The 15,798-nt window shown below is 43.1% G+C and overlaps 1 protein-coding gene across 6 annotated transcripts in view; it reads right to left on the minus strand.

The window, feature by feature from the left end:
* The window catches only part of atp2b3b (ATPase plasma membrane Ca2+ transporting 3b), a 135,112-nt gene that overhangs the window by 11,846 nt on the left and 107,468 nt on the right, over positions 1-15,798 (minus strand). For 3 of the 6 annotated variants that reach the window (XM_015342828.2, XM_015342819.2, XM_015342836.2), the window contains 5 exons: positions 15,540-15,753; positions 13,919-14,130; positions 12,428-12,535; positions 11,619-11,801; positions 1,043-1,196 (listed from right to left, as the gene is read on the minus strand). In XM_015342828.2, coding sequence (XP_015198314.1) covers positions 1,043-1,196; positions 11,619-11,801; positions 12,428-12,535; positions 13,919-14,130; positions 15,540-15,753 — 871 coding nt within the window. The remainder of the gene's footprint in view (positions 1-1,042; positions 1,197-11,618; positions 11,802-12,427; positions 12,536-13,918; positions 14,131-15,539; positions 15,754-15,798) is intronic. The other 3 variants (XM_015342800.2, XM_015342792.2, XM_015342810.2) reach the window with 1 other exon arrangement.

Here is a 15,798-nt window from a genome sequence, read left to right on the forward strand (position 1 = left end):
GTGAACAGAGGTTCCAGTAACTATTGTACCACCATCTAATTCTCACTACAACATGACTGTTCACTGTTGAGTACTTCTGTGGTAGTACAAAACATTACATGCAACATCTGAATCTAGGCAACCCAGCTGCTGCAATCTTGAGGTTAAGGAAGGTTATATATATTTTATTTCTCAAAAGTGACAGATTTCTTTAGTCTATTTAATGGAAGCCATTAACTTTACGTAGGCAGCTGGTTTAAGTGCTGCGGTGTTGGAAAGGACATCTTTATGACAGCAACTTTCAGGCCTTTGCCTTGTTCAGAAAACCCAATGACCGCTTGCTCCCTGAACTACGCAATCCCCTTTTTAATCTATTATTGTGCCGATACTGTTACTGTCCCTGTGCCCTTTCAGAATGTTAAAAGTGTGATCACTGATATCTTTGTGGGGAAAAAAACAGTTGTCAGGGCAAACCAGTCTCTCTGCTCCGCACTGTCCTCAAAAACACCTGTGAAAATCCACAGTTGATCCTTACCCATCCCTTAAATGTCCAGTTCATAAACCAGCATCCCATCTTGTTTTTTTCCTGAGAAAAAGCACAAAGCTTTACTCTCTCAAAATTTTGTCTTGTTGTCAAACGGGGGGGATGAAAAAACTCCAATCAAAGAGAGAATATGGCTTGTCCCATCCAGCCAGAGAAAAAGAACAGTAAAAAAAACCGACAACAACACAGAAAAAGGCAAGAAACAGGACCAAAACAGGACCACACAGCACCAAAATAAAGAAATGAGAGAGGCTGTCAAGCAAGAGATTTCAGAAGAAGGAAAGGAAGAAACCAACCAGCCAACCAACACATGACAAAAAAAAACAAAACACGCTGATCAGAAACGCATAAGGACTGCAAAGAAAGAGAATGAAAGAAAGGCGCACTCCAAGTGCTTCTCCTCTCTCTGGTCATGGCTCGGTTATGTGTTGGCGTGTGGGTGTGTGTGCGTGTCTGGAGACGTGTCTTGTCTGTGTTGATTTTTTGTTTTGCGTGTGCAGTTAAGGAAATGAAACTCACTCCCAGGAGCACCGGTTGCATTGGCAGTAGAAAGAACTACGTGAGTGGGGGTAGAAATATTGGTTACATCGTGGAGCTGGCTGAGAACGGAGGAGCGGCGTCGCACTGCACCCTGAAACGAACCACTTCTCTTGAAGGTACTCACTACCTCCATCTGCAGGAGAGAGAGAGATAGACATTACAGCACACTTGGATTAGCCAGCCAAAGAGAGGGGGTGGGGACATTGGAGGAAGGGAGAGAAGGAGGAAATGGGAGAGGAGGCGGGGGGGGGGGGGGGGGGGTCATTTTGGGGGGAAGGTGGCAGCAATTTGAAACCAAAAGTCTAAAAGCCATCATGTTTATTCTCTTCCCTGACCTCCTCAGTGCTCTTTGAGATGAACCCTTCATGTTGCATCGTGCCCGGGGCATGGTTTGGTTGGTTTAGGCCGGTTGGATCAGACAGGAGTTGGATCTGATGAATTTGTGAATTGTGAAGACACAAATTCCAACGCTGGAAAGATGTGATCATCTTGTCACAAGATCCCTCTGCGAACCTGAGTTCAGGTTGTTTCGCCACCAATTGGATACCTTGCAAAGCAGGGTTGGCCGTTCACACAGTATGTTTGCAAGGAACTCGCTAACTGGAACAGAAAATAAGCTGTCACTCAATATTAACACGTTTTCCAATAGACAATCCTGTTTGGGTGGTGTAAAAGGCATACTTCTAAACAAATGACCCCAAAACAATCTGACATACTGTATGTTGTGAAAAGTAGGGATTGTGGAGTTTTTTTCACTTATCATCTTACATAAGATAAGGAGTACCCACAGGAATAGCTTATACTAGGGTGACAAGCTAATTTATTTACAGTGACGACTTGTGAACACTATTTTACAAAATCCAATATAAAGCCTGAAAGTCTCAGCTCCCTCTTTGGAGTACGAACTAAATTTCTACAACACAGCTAGACCCATCTGGATGGCGGGACGCCTAGTCTACCTCTGCACTTCAAGAATCCTTTCTCAGTTCTCTTTTCCCCAAAATCTTTGCTACACTCCCTCCAAACTTTATGACAGCCACAGTAGCTCCATGTACTGCATCCATGAAACCCCGTTTGTTTCCCAGTCTTACCCTTCACCTCAATCTGACTTATCATCTCTATGTTTCAGCAGAAAAGGTAATGTACTTCTGTGAATTGTTGTCACTGACAGCACTTGGCGAGGTGCAGTCACAAACTCTGAAATTCTGTTATGTGTTTTCGAACCTGAATCATGCAGAAACGAGGACTTTGTCCTCTGTGCACTTAGCCATCAGATGTTATCTTTATAATGCAGTACTTTTAAGACCAGTAATAAGGCTAAGCTATTAGCTGACACTGTTCTCTGCCGCAGAATTCAGAAGCAGCTTTAAAAATGCTACTTTTAAGGTGAAACACAGATTATCGATTGAGCAATGCAGCATATACCTTTTCTTCCAGCTTTATTTCTTGTCTGTATGTGTCTGCATTAGTGCTTCAGACTAATATACTCAGGAATCATCAGCATCTTAAAAGCCCTGGCCTGCTTCTATAAAATGCACTTTCTATCACCATTAGAGGTGAAAGAACCAGTCCATTAGTTTAACTCTTTCTATCTCTTTCTGTATGTCTTTGGAAACCTGTTCATTGTCTGTGCTTTGACTATGTGTGAAGAATTACAGGAATGCATCAATAACCCAGTAAAACAACAGGTAACAAAGAGATTAGATTACCTAGGGGTACCTTGAAAGGTAGTTGAAGTCCTTCAGTGTATAGTATATAGCCCACAAAAGAACTCCATTGGTTCAATTACTCAAATATATGTACGTAGCACAAAGAATACTTTTGAGGACATAATGTAATTGCTTGTTTATTCCAAAACAAACTAATCTCTTTTGTGCATTAAAGTACAGCAGACTAAGTTGGAATGACCAGGTTGCACAAAATACTGTATTTCCAGTCGATGCACAGAGTCAACACTCCTTTAAGGATCTTGTGAGAAGATGTCTACTTCAGAGTTGATGGCAGAGGAGGGTGATGGAGACGAGAGTGGCAGGTTCTGGGGGGCTCTTGTCTCAGAGCACAAGCCACTTCACTACATTTTGACCTCAAGAAGAAACTAGAGAGCAGAATCAACGCCACACTGTCGTGTGCTGATGGCGCACGCAGAAGGGTTAGAAAAAGGTCTATGTGGAGGACTAACTCCATTCTCCGCAGCTACACTTACTGTACTGTATAAGCATCAGAACCGGTTTCTGCTGTGTGGTGCAATGCAGACATTGCACATTGTACAGACATTATCGCTAACCCTTGATGGTGGAATTTGATTTTGATCTTTGGCTGTGATCACCATGACCAGGGAGTAAGTGAGGATAGTGCAACTTCTGCCTATGAGCTGTGAAGCTTCTCTGTTGTTTTTTATATTTTCCAGGAGTCTTTGTCTTTCTAGGCCACAGGTGCCAATCCTCCAGCCGTGTGGTACTTCGATGACGGTGCCCCCAGCTATGTAATTAATGGATGAACAATGAGCCTGAACACTACAGGTCCTCTACAGCCAGGCAGTCACTGTGTACACAGAAAGATCCAGGTTTTACAAAGCCCATCTTTTGCCTTGGCCACTCAGTAACGAATCCTGACAGCAAAATGCTTTTTTTGCACCTGCACCAGAATAATTGAGTTGCCACTTTGTGATGTCATCTGCACAAGGTGCTATTGCATTGTTATCTTATATGGCCGTGCGGAGAGGGAGAATGCAACACCAGAACTTCATCTGTCCTCTGCATTTAAGCAGAGCTCTGTTTGACTTCAGGAAGGAAGAGATTGTGGGAGGAGAATATAAGAGGAAGGACTTTTCGAAAGGTAGCGAAAGAACTTCATACCGCAGTCGCCTGTTAAAGCTGGAATCTACTGTACCTTCTCTAACCAGGAGTCTGGATCCAAAGAACAAAAGGAATTATAACCGCATGGGGTCCAACAGCCCAGATTATCACAGATTTCTGAGATGGCCTAAAATATAGCTCTTACATTTCATGACCTTATTCCGGATTTTTAGTTCAGATTGCTCTTTTTGACCTGGGTTGAGACAAAACACAGTTCCCCCTTTAAAACAAGGCTGTGAGACATGCCTCCTGTAGGGATAGCTGGAGGTTCTTTTGACTGTTGTTCTCACATAAGCATCTCAATTAATTACATAATTAATTTATCTGATCATAAGCTGCACCAAACAAATATATAACTTGGTTTAAGACAGTAGGTACTGGACATTTGCTCTGAATCATAACACTATTTTGTCTGTTAATCAGATATGTAGCTTATAAAAAGAGTGACATTTCTTTAAAATGGCCACTTTTATAGGATTGGCGTGGGCAGTGTCCATTACTTTATGGTTTATTTTGGTGGATTCTCCGTTACTTTACTGATCCCAACTGAACTACCATTTGCTTTGTCGAATTTGTTATTTTTCAGCACATGAGAAACTGTGATTTCAAGCTGTTCATAGAATTTGACTTTGAATATTTCTAAACAACATGACATCAGAAAACAATTAGTGAGTTAAGGTTAATTAGTGATGACATTTGGGCCCAATTGTAAGCTAGATAGTGGATGTTGTTTCCTTTGGTGACCCGAGAATATAGTTGGGTGCTATATTCGATATCCGTCTTCTCCAGTATAAATATCTGTATAATTGGATATTATTTCATGTGATTGCCTACCTATTTCCTTCATTTATCAAATGTCTCCAACACTGATATTAATTGTGTAATAATTCTCTTTAAGAAAGAAATTAGTTGCAGGAGTCATTAATCTTACTCCCTTCCTGGGATAATATTGTCTAGTTCTTTCTGCATTTGTCTCTCTTAATTATTACCACCAGGTAATAATTTTATTTAAAAAAAAACATTGAACCCAAATGAAGATGTCTGACTACGCTATGAAAATGATGTTTAGGAGTAAACTGTTTACTAAAGCATATTCCCAAAGAAGATGGGCCAGACATGGACTTTCTACCAGTGTTGGATGTCAGAGCCTGAACCAGAGAATGAAATAAACACAAAGCTGGAATCTAAAGGAACAGATATTAGAAAAGGTCCCTCCATGAAATGCATGTATGTATACAGGCATACATACAGTACTGTACATGTGTATGTATGCAGTGGTCATGCAATGCTTTCCTGTTTCAGACTCCTGGTTAGTTGCTCATAGCTCACCATGCAGGCTCGAAAAAAAGAGCAACTCAAAAATCATTTTACGTATTATAAGGAAAGTCAGAAACCAAATCAAGCAAATGAAGCATGTTACAAATAAGGAGACGGTATGAATGGCACAGGAATCTGTATTTCTTCCATTGACCAACTCTGAGCTGTTTGCTTTTGCTACAACAGTTCCAGTTCTCTAGAAGCATGGGAAAAGGGTTAGACGTTTGGCAAAGGCTGTAACCAGTGCAGCCAGAGGAGAGGCAGATCTGTTTAAATTAATAACATCCCCCCACCCCCACCCCAACGCCATCTTGCCCACTTACTGCCTCTGAGAAAATTTTCCTTGGCATCAGATGTTTGGCACTCAAGCACAAGAGGTTAGAGACTGAAGCCCTCAGCGTTTATCCACAAATCAAGGCACTGGCATTACTCGGCCAGCACCAATCACCCCTGCCTGATGTTCAAGCCCTGCTGCTGGTACTAATGGTCTTACAGTGAGTGAGCTCAGCAGGGCTTCCTGGGCTGGTGGGTGGGACTCCCTTCTGTATGGTTATTCCTCAAGAGCAACTTCCCAGCAGGTTGGCTGGTCTCTTTTAAATCAACAGCACAATACCACAGAAAGGGCTAGATTAGTGCAATTATGGTTTACCTTGAGCCAATTTAACCCTCCTGCAGAGGACTAGGGCACCTACAGATTTAAGGAGACCTATACAGTTCTACCAGGATGTAGCTAAATCCATTGCTCCTGGTTTCCATGATACACCACTTTGTTTTGGTGTCTTTCTCAGACTTCTAGAGTAACAGGGTCTGCCTAATGCACTGAACCTCAATACATCAGTTTTCGGTTTTCTGCATCTCAGACCAGCTTAGTTTTGCCAGAAGTGCTCCCTGCCTGTGTCAGAAGTATTTTGTCTCTCCCTGGAGGTCTGGGAGCCCTTGGCCATACAATGCCTCCTTGCCTGCCACTTGCTAAAAATCAGTGTTCCTCCTCTATGTGGAACATCCTGCTCTGCTGAAGCCATAGCTAAACATCAGTGAAAAGCCAAGAGCTTGATGCAGGTGGCAGGGTTAATGGTGCTGAGGACACTATCGTGTAGAAAACACTGCATATACTGCACTTGGGATAAACCAAGGACTTCAGTCTCTAAAGCAACGCATTTCAGACATTCAAGAAGCACCAAGAGAACCAAAGCAAAGCTTAGTAATATCACAAGATATTGTGTTTATAAAGCAAAGAGGTGTTTAAAATGTCAAGACCAAGGGATTTTATAAAGGCCTGAGATACTATACAGTATATACTACACATACAGTACTTTGTAGTTCTGAGCTGGAGGAACAAGTACTTTACCAGCTTTCATGCACAACAATTTCATGCTGTTTTAGGGTTCTGGAGGATGTCAGTTGCTGTTTAGTGCTGTGATGTTAATTCAGCCCCATTTCACTAACTACCCAAGAGATAGCTTGTCACAGGGATTATTACAACTCAAGTGGGCCAAAATAGTTTCTAGGCCTCACAGATTTCTTACCTGTTTGTATTGTGAACAGACAGAATGAACCAAATAGGCAGTCAGAGGACAACCTGATGTGACAATGCAACTTAGACTTTGTGTATGAAAGTCTGCATTACATGTGAACTGTAGTGATGTTTTTAGCAAGACTACTTTAATAGTATTCTCTACAAACTAAGGATAACAGAAACTTAAACAGGTACAATTGGTTTGATCACTTTTTTGCAGGTTTTCTTTTTTTGGTCAGGTTTACAGGCTTTGATGAAAATACCTCCCATTATTTAACTTGTGACGATCACAAGAATGTTGGAGATGTTCTTTTCCAGAGTGTCCTTTTTTAATATTTCCTCAGTCAAAGACGCATGAGGAATTCTCACCCATACAGTACAGTTTGGGTTACTGGAACTGAGGAAGGAACTGCGATGGCCCACTGTGAGTTTTTCCCAGGTGGTCAAAGCCACATGTTATCAAAGGTTAAGGTCAAAGGTCAAGGGTCAGGGGAAGAGGGGTATATTGTATAGGACAAGGCAGACATCAACCACAAATCACCATAGACATAGTACTGGGCAACAAGCCTTTGGGTACTTCTGTTTTCCTTTGCACTGAGGAATGAAGTGGAAAGTCATGTTATAAACCATAACCAAGAGCTGTCTGGTTCCCTGAGAGTTAGCTACAGACACATGTCTTAGTGCAGTGCAGAACTGCAGTCACACACCTACTGCGGGTTCCAAAAGCTTGCTCCCTCGATGCCAAGGACACATGTCCTGTGCTGCACAAGACTTTCATACTCAGCAAGGTTAACAGTAAAGATGGGTTTGTGAGGAGGCATGAAGAGCACTTTGTGAGCTAAAAAGGGATTAAAGAAGTAAAGAATCCCTCCCAACCATCTCCCCCTCTTTACTGGAGAGCTATTTCCCATGTTCTATTTCCCGTCTGCTCAAATACTGTTCTAAGAGGACCACAAATCTTGTACCAAACTCTATCTGTGAGCATCAGAAGCAAACTTGAAGGTGATAAAAAGAAACAAAAAGAATGTTGATTTGAAGGAACATGTTAGCAAGTCATGATCTGCAGACCTTGTATTGATTAAGATATGGAAATGAGATTCTCACTCTGAGCAGGTTCGATGAGTTGCAGGCTCCTGTATATAAGCCAATACCAGGAGTTATGGCATGTCAAGCTTGCTGTGCAGCCAAAATAATTTAAAGAATTTATTCTACTTCAGATAGTTTCTTTGTGTTAAACAGCATAGTTTTAACAGGCTTGTGTGCTTTTTTTCAGATTCAGGACTGTCAACGCCACTAATAATTAAACCATTGCCTCCATTTTAAAACTGACAAAATGCATGCAGTGATCGTCCTCATAAGCAATAATTACCAGCAACTGTTAATAAAAGCACTTAAGTCCTTAATTGACATGGTAATGGAGCTCCTGTCAGTTCAAAGAAAACAGTTTACCTTGACAAGGGAAATACAAAGGTACCTTGCAGTTTATCAAGAGGTAATAACAATCTCGAGAATGGCTCAATCAGTAAGAGTGCTTGCTCAGAACACGTTAAACACAAACTAGAAGAGACACTTTCAGAGCTGAAGTTTGGTAGGTCTTAGCTTGCTAGGGCTCTCTTGTCTTTTGTTGTAACAGTGGCTCATGGGAGATGCCAGGCACCTACAAGCCTGCAGTGACGTCAGTGAGAGATTCATCACTCCTCCCCTCAGTCTCCAGTAGGGTACTGTGCAGCCTGCTGCATGCCAAAAGCAAATGGCTCTGCCAGTTGGGTGTGTTGGAGGAGAACATCCACACACAAGTCCTCTCTCCTCCTATGTAGTACAGGGCTCACAGCTGTAAGGCCAAGTCTCATGTCTTTGCCATTTTGTGTGGCAAAATAATGAGTGAATCCCAAATTTCAAACAAGAATGTATAATATAAAGAGCCTACATATTCCTTGAACTGGCCATAACCCTTGCCTGGGTGATTGTGGCTTTTTTTTTAAATTCTGTGAAGGGGTTTCTCCAGCAGGGGGAGATAGCTGGCCAATTATGTTGATTGCACAGTCGAGGTAGATCAGTGACTGTTTTTTGGTGGCCTCCAGGTCAGTTCCTAGACTAGTAGTTGGAAATCAGAGAATGTAGAAATTGTAGGGTTCCAACGCAGTTAGACCATCACATTCTTTGGTTATTTGGTTACAATGGGATAATATTCCCGAAATGCCACTGCTGTTCGAAATTACTTGATGATGATACTTTTGCGCGTGGCACGGTGGAGCAGTGGCATTAGCTTCACAGAGTTGGGGCCCTTGGTTTGATTCCAGACCTGGGGTGCTACAGTATCTGTGTGGAGTTTCTGTGCTCTCCCCGTGTTCAAGTGGGTTTCCTTCGGGTGCTCCGGTTTCCTCCCACAGTCCAAAAACATGGCTCTGTGGTTAAGGATCTGTGCCTGTGACTGGAAGGTTGCCGGTTCAAATCCTGCGGCTGGCAGAGGAATCCTACTCCGTTGGGCCCCTGAGCAAGGCCCTTAACCCCAACTGCTCCAGGGGCGCCGTACAATGGCAGACCCTGCGCTCTGACCCCAAGCTTCTCTCCCTGTCTGTGTGTCTGTGTCTCCATGGAGAAAAGCTGGGGTATGTGAAAAGACAAATTCCTAATGCAAGAAATTGTATAGGGCTAATAAAGAAACATCACATCAAACATACTTGTAGGTTAACTAGCTTTTGGGAAAATTGGCCCCAGGCATGTGTGTGTTTGTGTGTCTGCCCTGCGATGGACTGGCGTCCCGTCCAGGGGGTACCCTGCCTTGCGCTTGTTGCTTGCCAAGAGAGGCTCTGACTCCCCCGCGACCCTGAATTGAAGTAGTAGTTAGAAGATGGATGAATGATACTTTAAATAAATACATTTTTTGCACATGAGCTGAAACGGAATTTTGGTTCAAGATTTAATCTTTCTTGCTTTTCAGACTCTTGATTCTGAAGGCTACAACTACAGGCAAAAAAAATCCCTGTTATTCCACAGATCTTCATTTCAAAAAGGACAGTTTCCATAGCAGAAATTCTAGCTTCAGAAATGTGGGGATCATGTCAATGTGCCCTCTGAAGTGAGTCTTCTAATCCCCAAACTGTCAAGGGCAAGTTTTGGAACACGCAGTATAAAATGCATTGTAAGAGTACCGATAAAGCGAATATGGAAAAATACAGAACGATATTTGGCAGAAGAAAGGGAAAAAAACATCAGGCATGCTAGTTGCAGTTGACTCAAAAACAAAAATACTGTTCTTGTTGGAACTTCCATAGAATGAAACTCTCAGTTAGATGGAAACAGTAATAATAATAATAATAATAATAATAATAATAATAATAATAATAATAATAAAACACTTGCACTTTGAACCTGAGCAGTGTCACAATCGTCCTGCCTTTGATTTATGGTTTCCATGGAAACAGGTGAATGTAACAGGGGGCTTAGTTTCAGATCAGGGGACTACTTATTCCTGTTCTTTCTAATATGACTTCTGCTGCTGCTGTTTGTGGTCTTAAACTTATATGGAGCTCAGGCACATCAAAACAAGCTGCAGTGTGCTTTGGTGCGCTACATGCGCCTTGTTTCTGCTGCTCATTTTCATGGACCAGCCCTTCGCCCGGCCTTCATCAACACATTAATACTGCGACCTCCAACGGCCCTAACAGCAGCAGCACTGCCCTCGCTTGAACTGCTGCGTCTGCTCATCCTGGCCTGCTGAGCACTGCAGGCTCAGAGCTCCAGAGGTAGCGTTTAACCAGTGGTCGATTTCCCTTGCAAACAGCTCTGCAAAAACAAGGCCACTTCTGCATCCACTGAGGAAGTAGATGGCAGAAAAAAGTCACCGAGAGCAGGCATCTGGAACTCACTCCACAGGAAGGAAGGTGACAGATCGACAGAACGGACTGTAGTTCTGACAGCCTTGACATTCTAGAACTTTAAACAGGGACTTATAAAGGGCTCCTCGGGGATGGAACTATATTGTTTTGTTTTGGAAACCGGTAAACCATCTTGATAATCACATGTTGTCTATCCTGACAACTGGAAGCGACCAGATATCGGAACATTAACAGATTGAAAGCCTACCCTCTGCTCTGAAAGCTAAAGTTTGAACACTTTGCTTTGAGTAAAAATAAACGTCCCAAGTGGAGGAAGTGATTTACCAATCTAGGTTTTTAATTGATCATTTCCACAGGCATCCTTTCCCAGGTAAGACAGCAGTGGGCAGGGCTGCGGTTCAGATTTACAGTAATTTGAATAAACTGCAAATAAGAAGATTTTTTTATGTCAAGACTACATTAAGAACTAATCTGGAAAATCATCATCATTAGCCATAAAGGAACAAGTAAAGGTTGATTTCACACTGAGAAGCAGAAAGAAGAAACACAATGTTTTGGCTGTCGATTCTTCTTGGGGTGTGAAGGAAAGAGGAGAAAGTAGCAGGGATATACTCTAAAGCACACAAGATCAAAGGTGAGAGTTCATTTGAATGGGCACACATTCTCACTCTGTCCTCTTATTATAATGTTGGGCTTCTCCACTTCATCTTGTAATTCATCTTTACTTGTTCCTTTGCAGCCAAAGCACTTTAACCCACTCCCACTTGGAACCCCAGCAGCCTTAAATGACAACTATGTAGATAGTGTTGGAGATGGATTCCACAACTGAAGCTGTGGCAGAATCAGTAACCCCACACGTGGCCGTCATTGTGGAACATCCAGCTCTTTGTTACTGTTTAGCAGGAGCGTCTGCGCGGTCCTGCAGGCAGGTAGGGCGCTGCTCTTGGCTGAGGTCAGGCGGAGAGAGACATGGGGGGCTGGGGGGGGGGGAGACTGGCAGGGAGCTGGCACCGAGCAGGTGGGCGTACCTGAGTCTGAATGCGGTTGAGCCCACGGAACCACAGGATCTGCCCGCGTCGCAGCTCCCTCTCCGCGTGATCGATCTCTTCCTCGTCCTCCGCGAGCTCCTCGTCTGTTATCTCGTCCTTGCCCGGCCCGTGGCCGGCCTCCTTCAGGCATTTGAGATGGCTGGTTGGCACCGTGGCAATGACCTTGAAGGAAGACAGATGGACAAGCCGTGACTGAAGTGTGGAGCCCCGTTTCCGCGGGTTTCAGAAAGCACTCGATGGGCTAACAAGCGGTTGACTGCTGGAGACCTCACTCAATCCGGGCAGGAGGTTTACTATTTGTGACTGACTCTCCTACAGGCTGCTTTGGCATAACCCTTTCCCTAATCTTTCACAGTTCATTCGGATAAAAGCTTGTGGTGTCTGAATTTGCAATACATATACATTCAAGTGCAATGTCATATTTAAATGAATCTCTTATTAAGACGGGCTTTTCCAAAGACATCCTCCCGCCAGAAAAAGCTTAAACCCCCCCCACTGGAAAACAAACATAAATTAAGCAGGATGAGAATAAAAAGAGCCTTTTAGGGTGCTTTACTTTCTTCCCCCGCTTTGTGTCAAATCCATTTTGCCGTTCATAACTTCAAATTAGTGTGTTTTGCAGAACAGTTTTTAGCAGAAATGAGAACTGCATAGGATTAGAAACATGTTCACAGGTAGTTCATACACATACGTTGGTAAGGAAATCCATGCAATTCAGAGCAAAGAGAAGGTGGGAGGGTGATGGTGGTGTACAGATATTTGCCAGAGCTGGCGCCCTCTGTACCCACCTGTCCCCAGAGCAGTTCTCCCACGCCCACAAACAGGCACCACAGCCACTGCTCCACATTGAGAGGGGCGCAGCTGAATGGTTTGCCCCCGAACTGGATGATCACAATCTGGGGAAAGACAAGACACACAGGACACACAGAGGGATCACCGAAACAGCATCAGTGTTTTCCTTACTTGTTCATTCTTGCCAGTTGCTTTGTTTGATAGCAGGGTTTTGGGGGCAGACCGTATTTTATTTCCTTTAGCATAAGATGTCATTAATACAAACTAATGGGAAACCACTACATTTTCCCACAAATTGTTTTCAATTCCTCTGTTAATTTGATAGAGTCAATTACTATTTGAGAAAATTCCCAACGTAAGAGTGAAATCAAGAAAGCACACACACTCCAAACCATAACGCCACCTGAATCACTTTGTACCGAGAGCCTAGCACTCATCTGGCTAACAGAAATCTGACAGCTTTAAATGATGACATCACAAGCAGCTGCCCATCAAACAGGGCTTTCGACTGTACAATAAGGGAAGAATCTCCCAGCCTACAGGTGCCTTCAATTCAGGGGGTAAATGGCTTATTATGCATTGTAGCTCCTGAGTTGCTCTTGACCACTGTGAGTTACTGGGTGAGTCTGGATTTGAATCAGCAATTTCCAGGCTATATAATGCAATAATGATTAAGGGAAACACGGCCCAATGCATCACTAATTTGCTTCCCTGTGCAGTACACTAATCAGTTTTGAGAAGTGCACATACAAATTAGATCATAAAAAACCACAAGGAGTCACTGAGAGCAAACACAATGTAACAGGACAACTAAACACAGTAAGGAATATTATTGTCATCATGAGTGTAATATTCCTCATTTATAATGAGAAAATATAAGAATATAAGAAATGATAAATATTAGAACTGGCTCTTTCCTGTAATCCACCCATTGTTACCTATGGTACATGGGTAACAATCATAATTAACAGATACAGTGGTTTGAGTCACTGCAGGTCTCACAAGCTGTAGTCTAGGGGTGGCCAACCCTGATCCAGTAGAGCCACAGTCCAGCAAGACTAGGAACAGGTTTTGAATAATTTAGCAAGTTGATTGTTTCAGTGAAGTCAGGAATGGCCTGCTATGATCTTTGAATGCTGTACAATGATTGGTATTTTCAATTCAAGAGGTCTCTTAATTTCTTGGATACCTGCTTTGATCAAAACAAAGTGTTTTAAGGGTTTAGAACTTGACTGATTGAATGATTGAACTGAGATTCTACATTGTGCCTCTCTAGGACCGTGGTTAAATGGTCCAGACATGAAGAACTCTTGGTTTCCAGACAAAAGCCTACATACTGTAGGAAATGGTTCAAAGAGCTTGACATGGAAATCTGTGTTCCATCTCTGAACATCCACACATACAGCTGTCCACAGTCTTGGGGAAGTTTATACTAGAGCCATCAAAAACATGGGACCATCAAAGCAATATAGGCAGGCAGAGCTCACCTGCACCCCAAATGTGCCCAGAACTATGCTGCAAAAGATAGGGTTGCCAAAGATGCCATCAAACACATTCCTCTCGCCATGGATTTTGCGGGCATTGATCTCGTTGAAGAGCTGCATCAGCACAAACGTGTTGAAGATGATGGTGTAGTGCTCCGAGGGGGGGGAGTGGAGGGGCGCGTTGCGGCCGCTGTCAATGTCAAAGATCTTCTCTCCTGAGATGAGAAATAAACCACAAGCACACAACAGGTAGGCTCGGTGGAGTGTTTGTTTACTGAAAATCACCTGTGAAACCCAACATGAGTGCTCTCCCCACAACTAGTGAAAGTGAACATTCAACCTCATTATACCTTTGGTCACTCTGGCCTTTGGATCTTTGTCTCCTCTTACTGTAGCAGGAATATACTGTACTTAAAAGTGGAAATGAAACAAACACCTGATATTGAGTGTGATTTTGCCTGAAATAGCTGAGCACAAGTGAAAAGTCGAAAAGACAGTCAAAGAAAATCAACCAGATGCAGGCAAAAAAAGAAAAAAAGCACAGCATAGTGACACTTCTTCCTATGCCAGACGTCTCCTATGTAATAGGTAGGCAGTGTTTTTTTTTAAACTGCAATAAAAACATACAGTAGACACACAATCCAAAAGAGATACCAATGACACTGAAAAACAGAGTTTTTGTTAAGTATCTGAACTCAGCCCGTCCTAATCTGTACAAAAGTACAGTATATTTGTAAGTTAGGTTATTTGGCACGGTCTACAGTAAAAGCCATGCTTGCATGTCCACTCGCAAGGTAGGAATGAACTGTGACACTGCTTGGGTTGTTACACCTCAGTGTCATGTCTATATAGCCATAAGGTATGTGCCTAAAAGAGCTGCGTATGTACATGTACTGTATGTGCTGAATAAGACAGGAAAATGAAGTGAGTAGGGAGGTGATAAACACATAATTAATTTTGAAACTCTAAAGAAATGTCCTGGCAAAGTTTGTTCTTATAGTGTACATGTACCAGAAATGAAAGAAATGATCCATTCCAAGCAAAGAATAAATGGAAACATGCAACAGTGCCTTTTATCTAGGCGTAGAGTAATGTAAAACGGCGAGGTTACACAGAAATACAGAAATGTTTAAAATCTAGTTTAGATCTATTATAGAGCAACGTCCAGGACGTTACTGTAAAGAATTGTACATAGTATGAGATAGGAGTTAATACATTTTCATGTTAGTGAGGTAAGGCATCGATAAAAATAAACAGAATCATTAGCTGTGGCTTAGTAGTAAAAGGGGCCACATGCTTGCTTCACTGTTGCTCTTCAGTGGTGCTAAAGAGTAAAAATCTGAAATCTGAACCTTGCCCATACAGGCCACTCGGCCATGTCTGAGACGCAGCAGGGAAAAGCAGGTGGAAAATGATTCCACAGAATCTAACATGTCCAGACCATCGTGTGAATCAAACCCCAGCTGCCTCAAGGCACACAATCTGTCACTGATGAAGCAGCCCATTGGAAAGACACACTAAGCCGCCCTACGAGAACCTGCTCACTCTGTCCTTTCTGGGACGTGTCTGAGGTTCCATGCACTGGTGTCAGTGTGGACCAAGACTCAGCCTGTCTCCCACGTACCCACAAAGAGCAAGGTGAAGATAATGGTGAGCTGGTAGACCCCGTGCCCCAGGATGTTCTTCATCATGGTGCGGGAGATCAGGGGCTTGTTGCGGCCGTAGGGCTTGCGCAGGAGAAGGGCTTCTGTGGGCGGTTCGGTGGCCAAGGCCAGAGAGGCAAAGGTGTCCATGATCAGGTTGACCCACAGCATCTGGACAGCTTTCAGCGGAGAGTCCTGGCAGAGACAGGAGGATGGAACCAGAGTCTTTCTAAAGTCCCT

Source organism: Lepisosteus oculatus, chromosome 2 (assembly GCF_040954835.1).
Source record: "Lepisosteus oculatus isolate fLepOcu1 chromosome 2, fLepOcu1.hap2, whole genome shotgun sequence".
Taxonomy (NCBI): domain Eukaryota; kingdom Metazoa; phylum Chordata; class Actinopteri; order Semionotiformes; family Lepisosteidae; genus Lepisosteus; species Lepisosteus oculatus.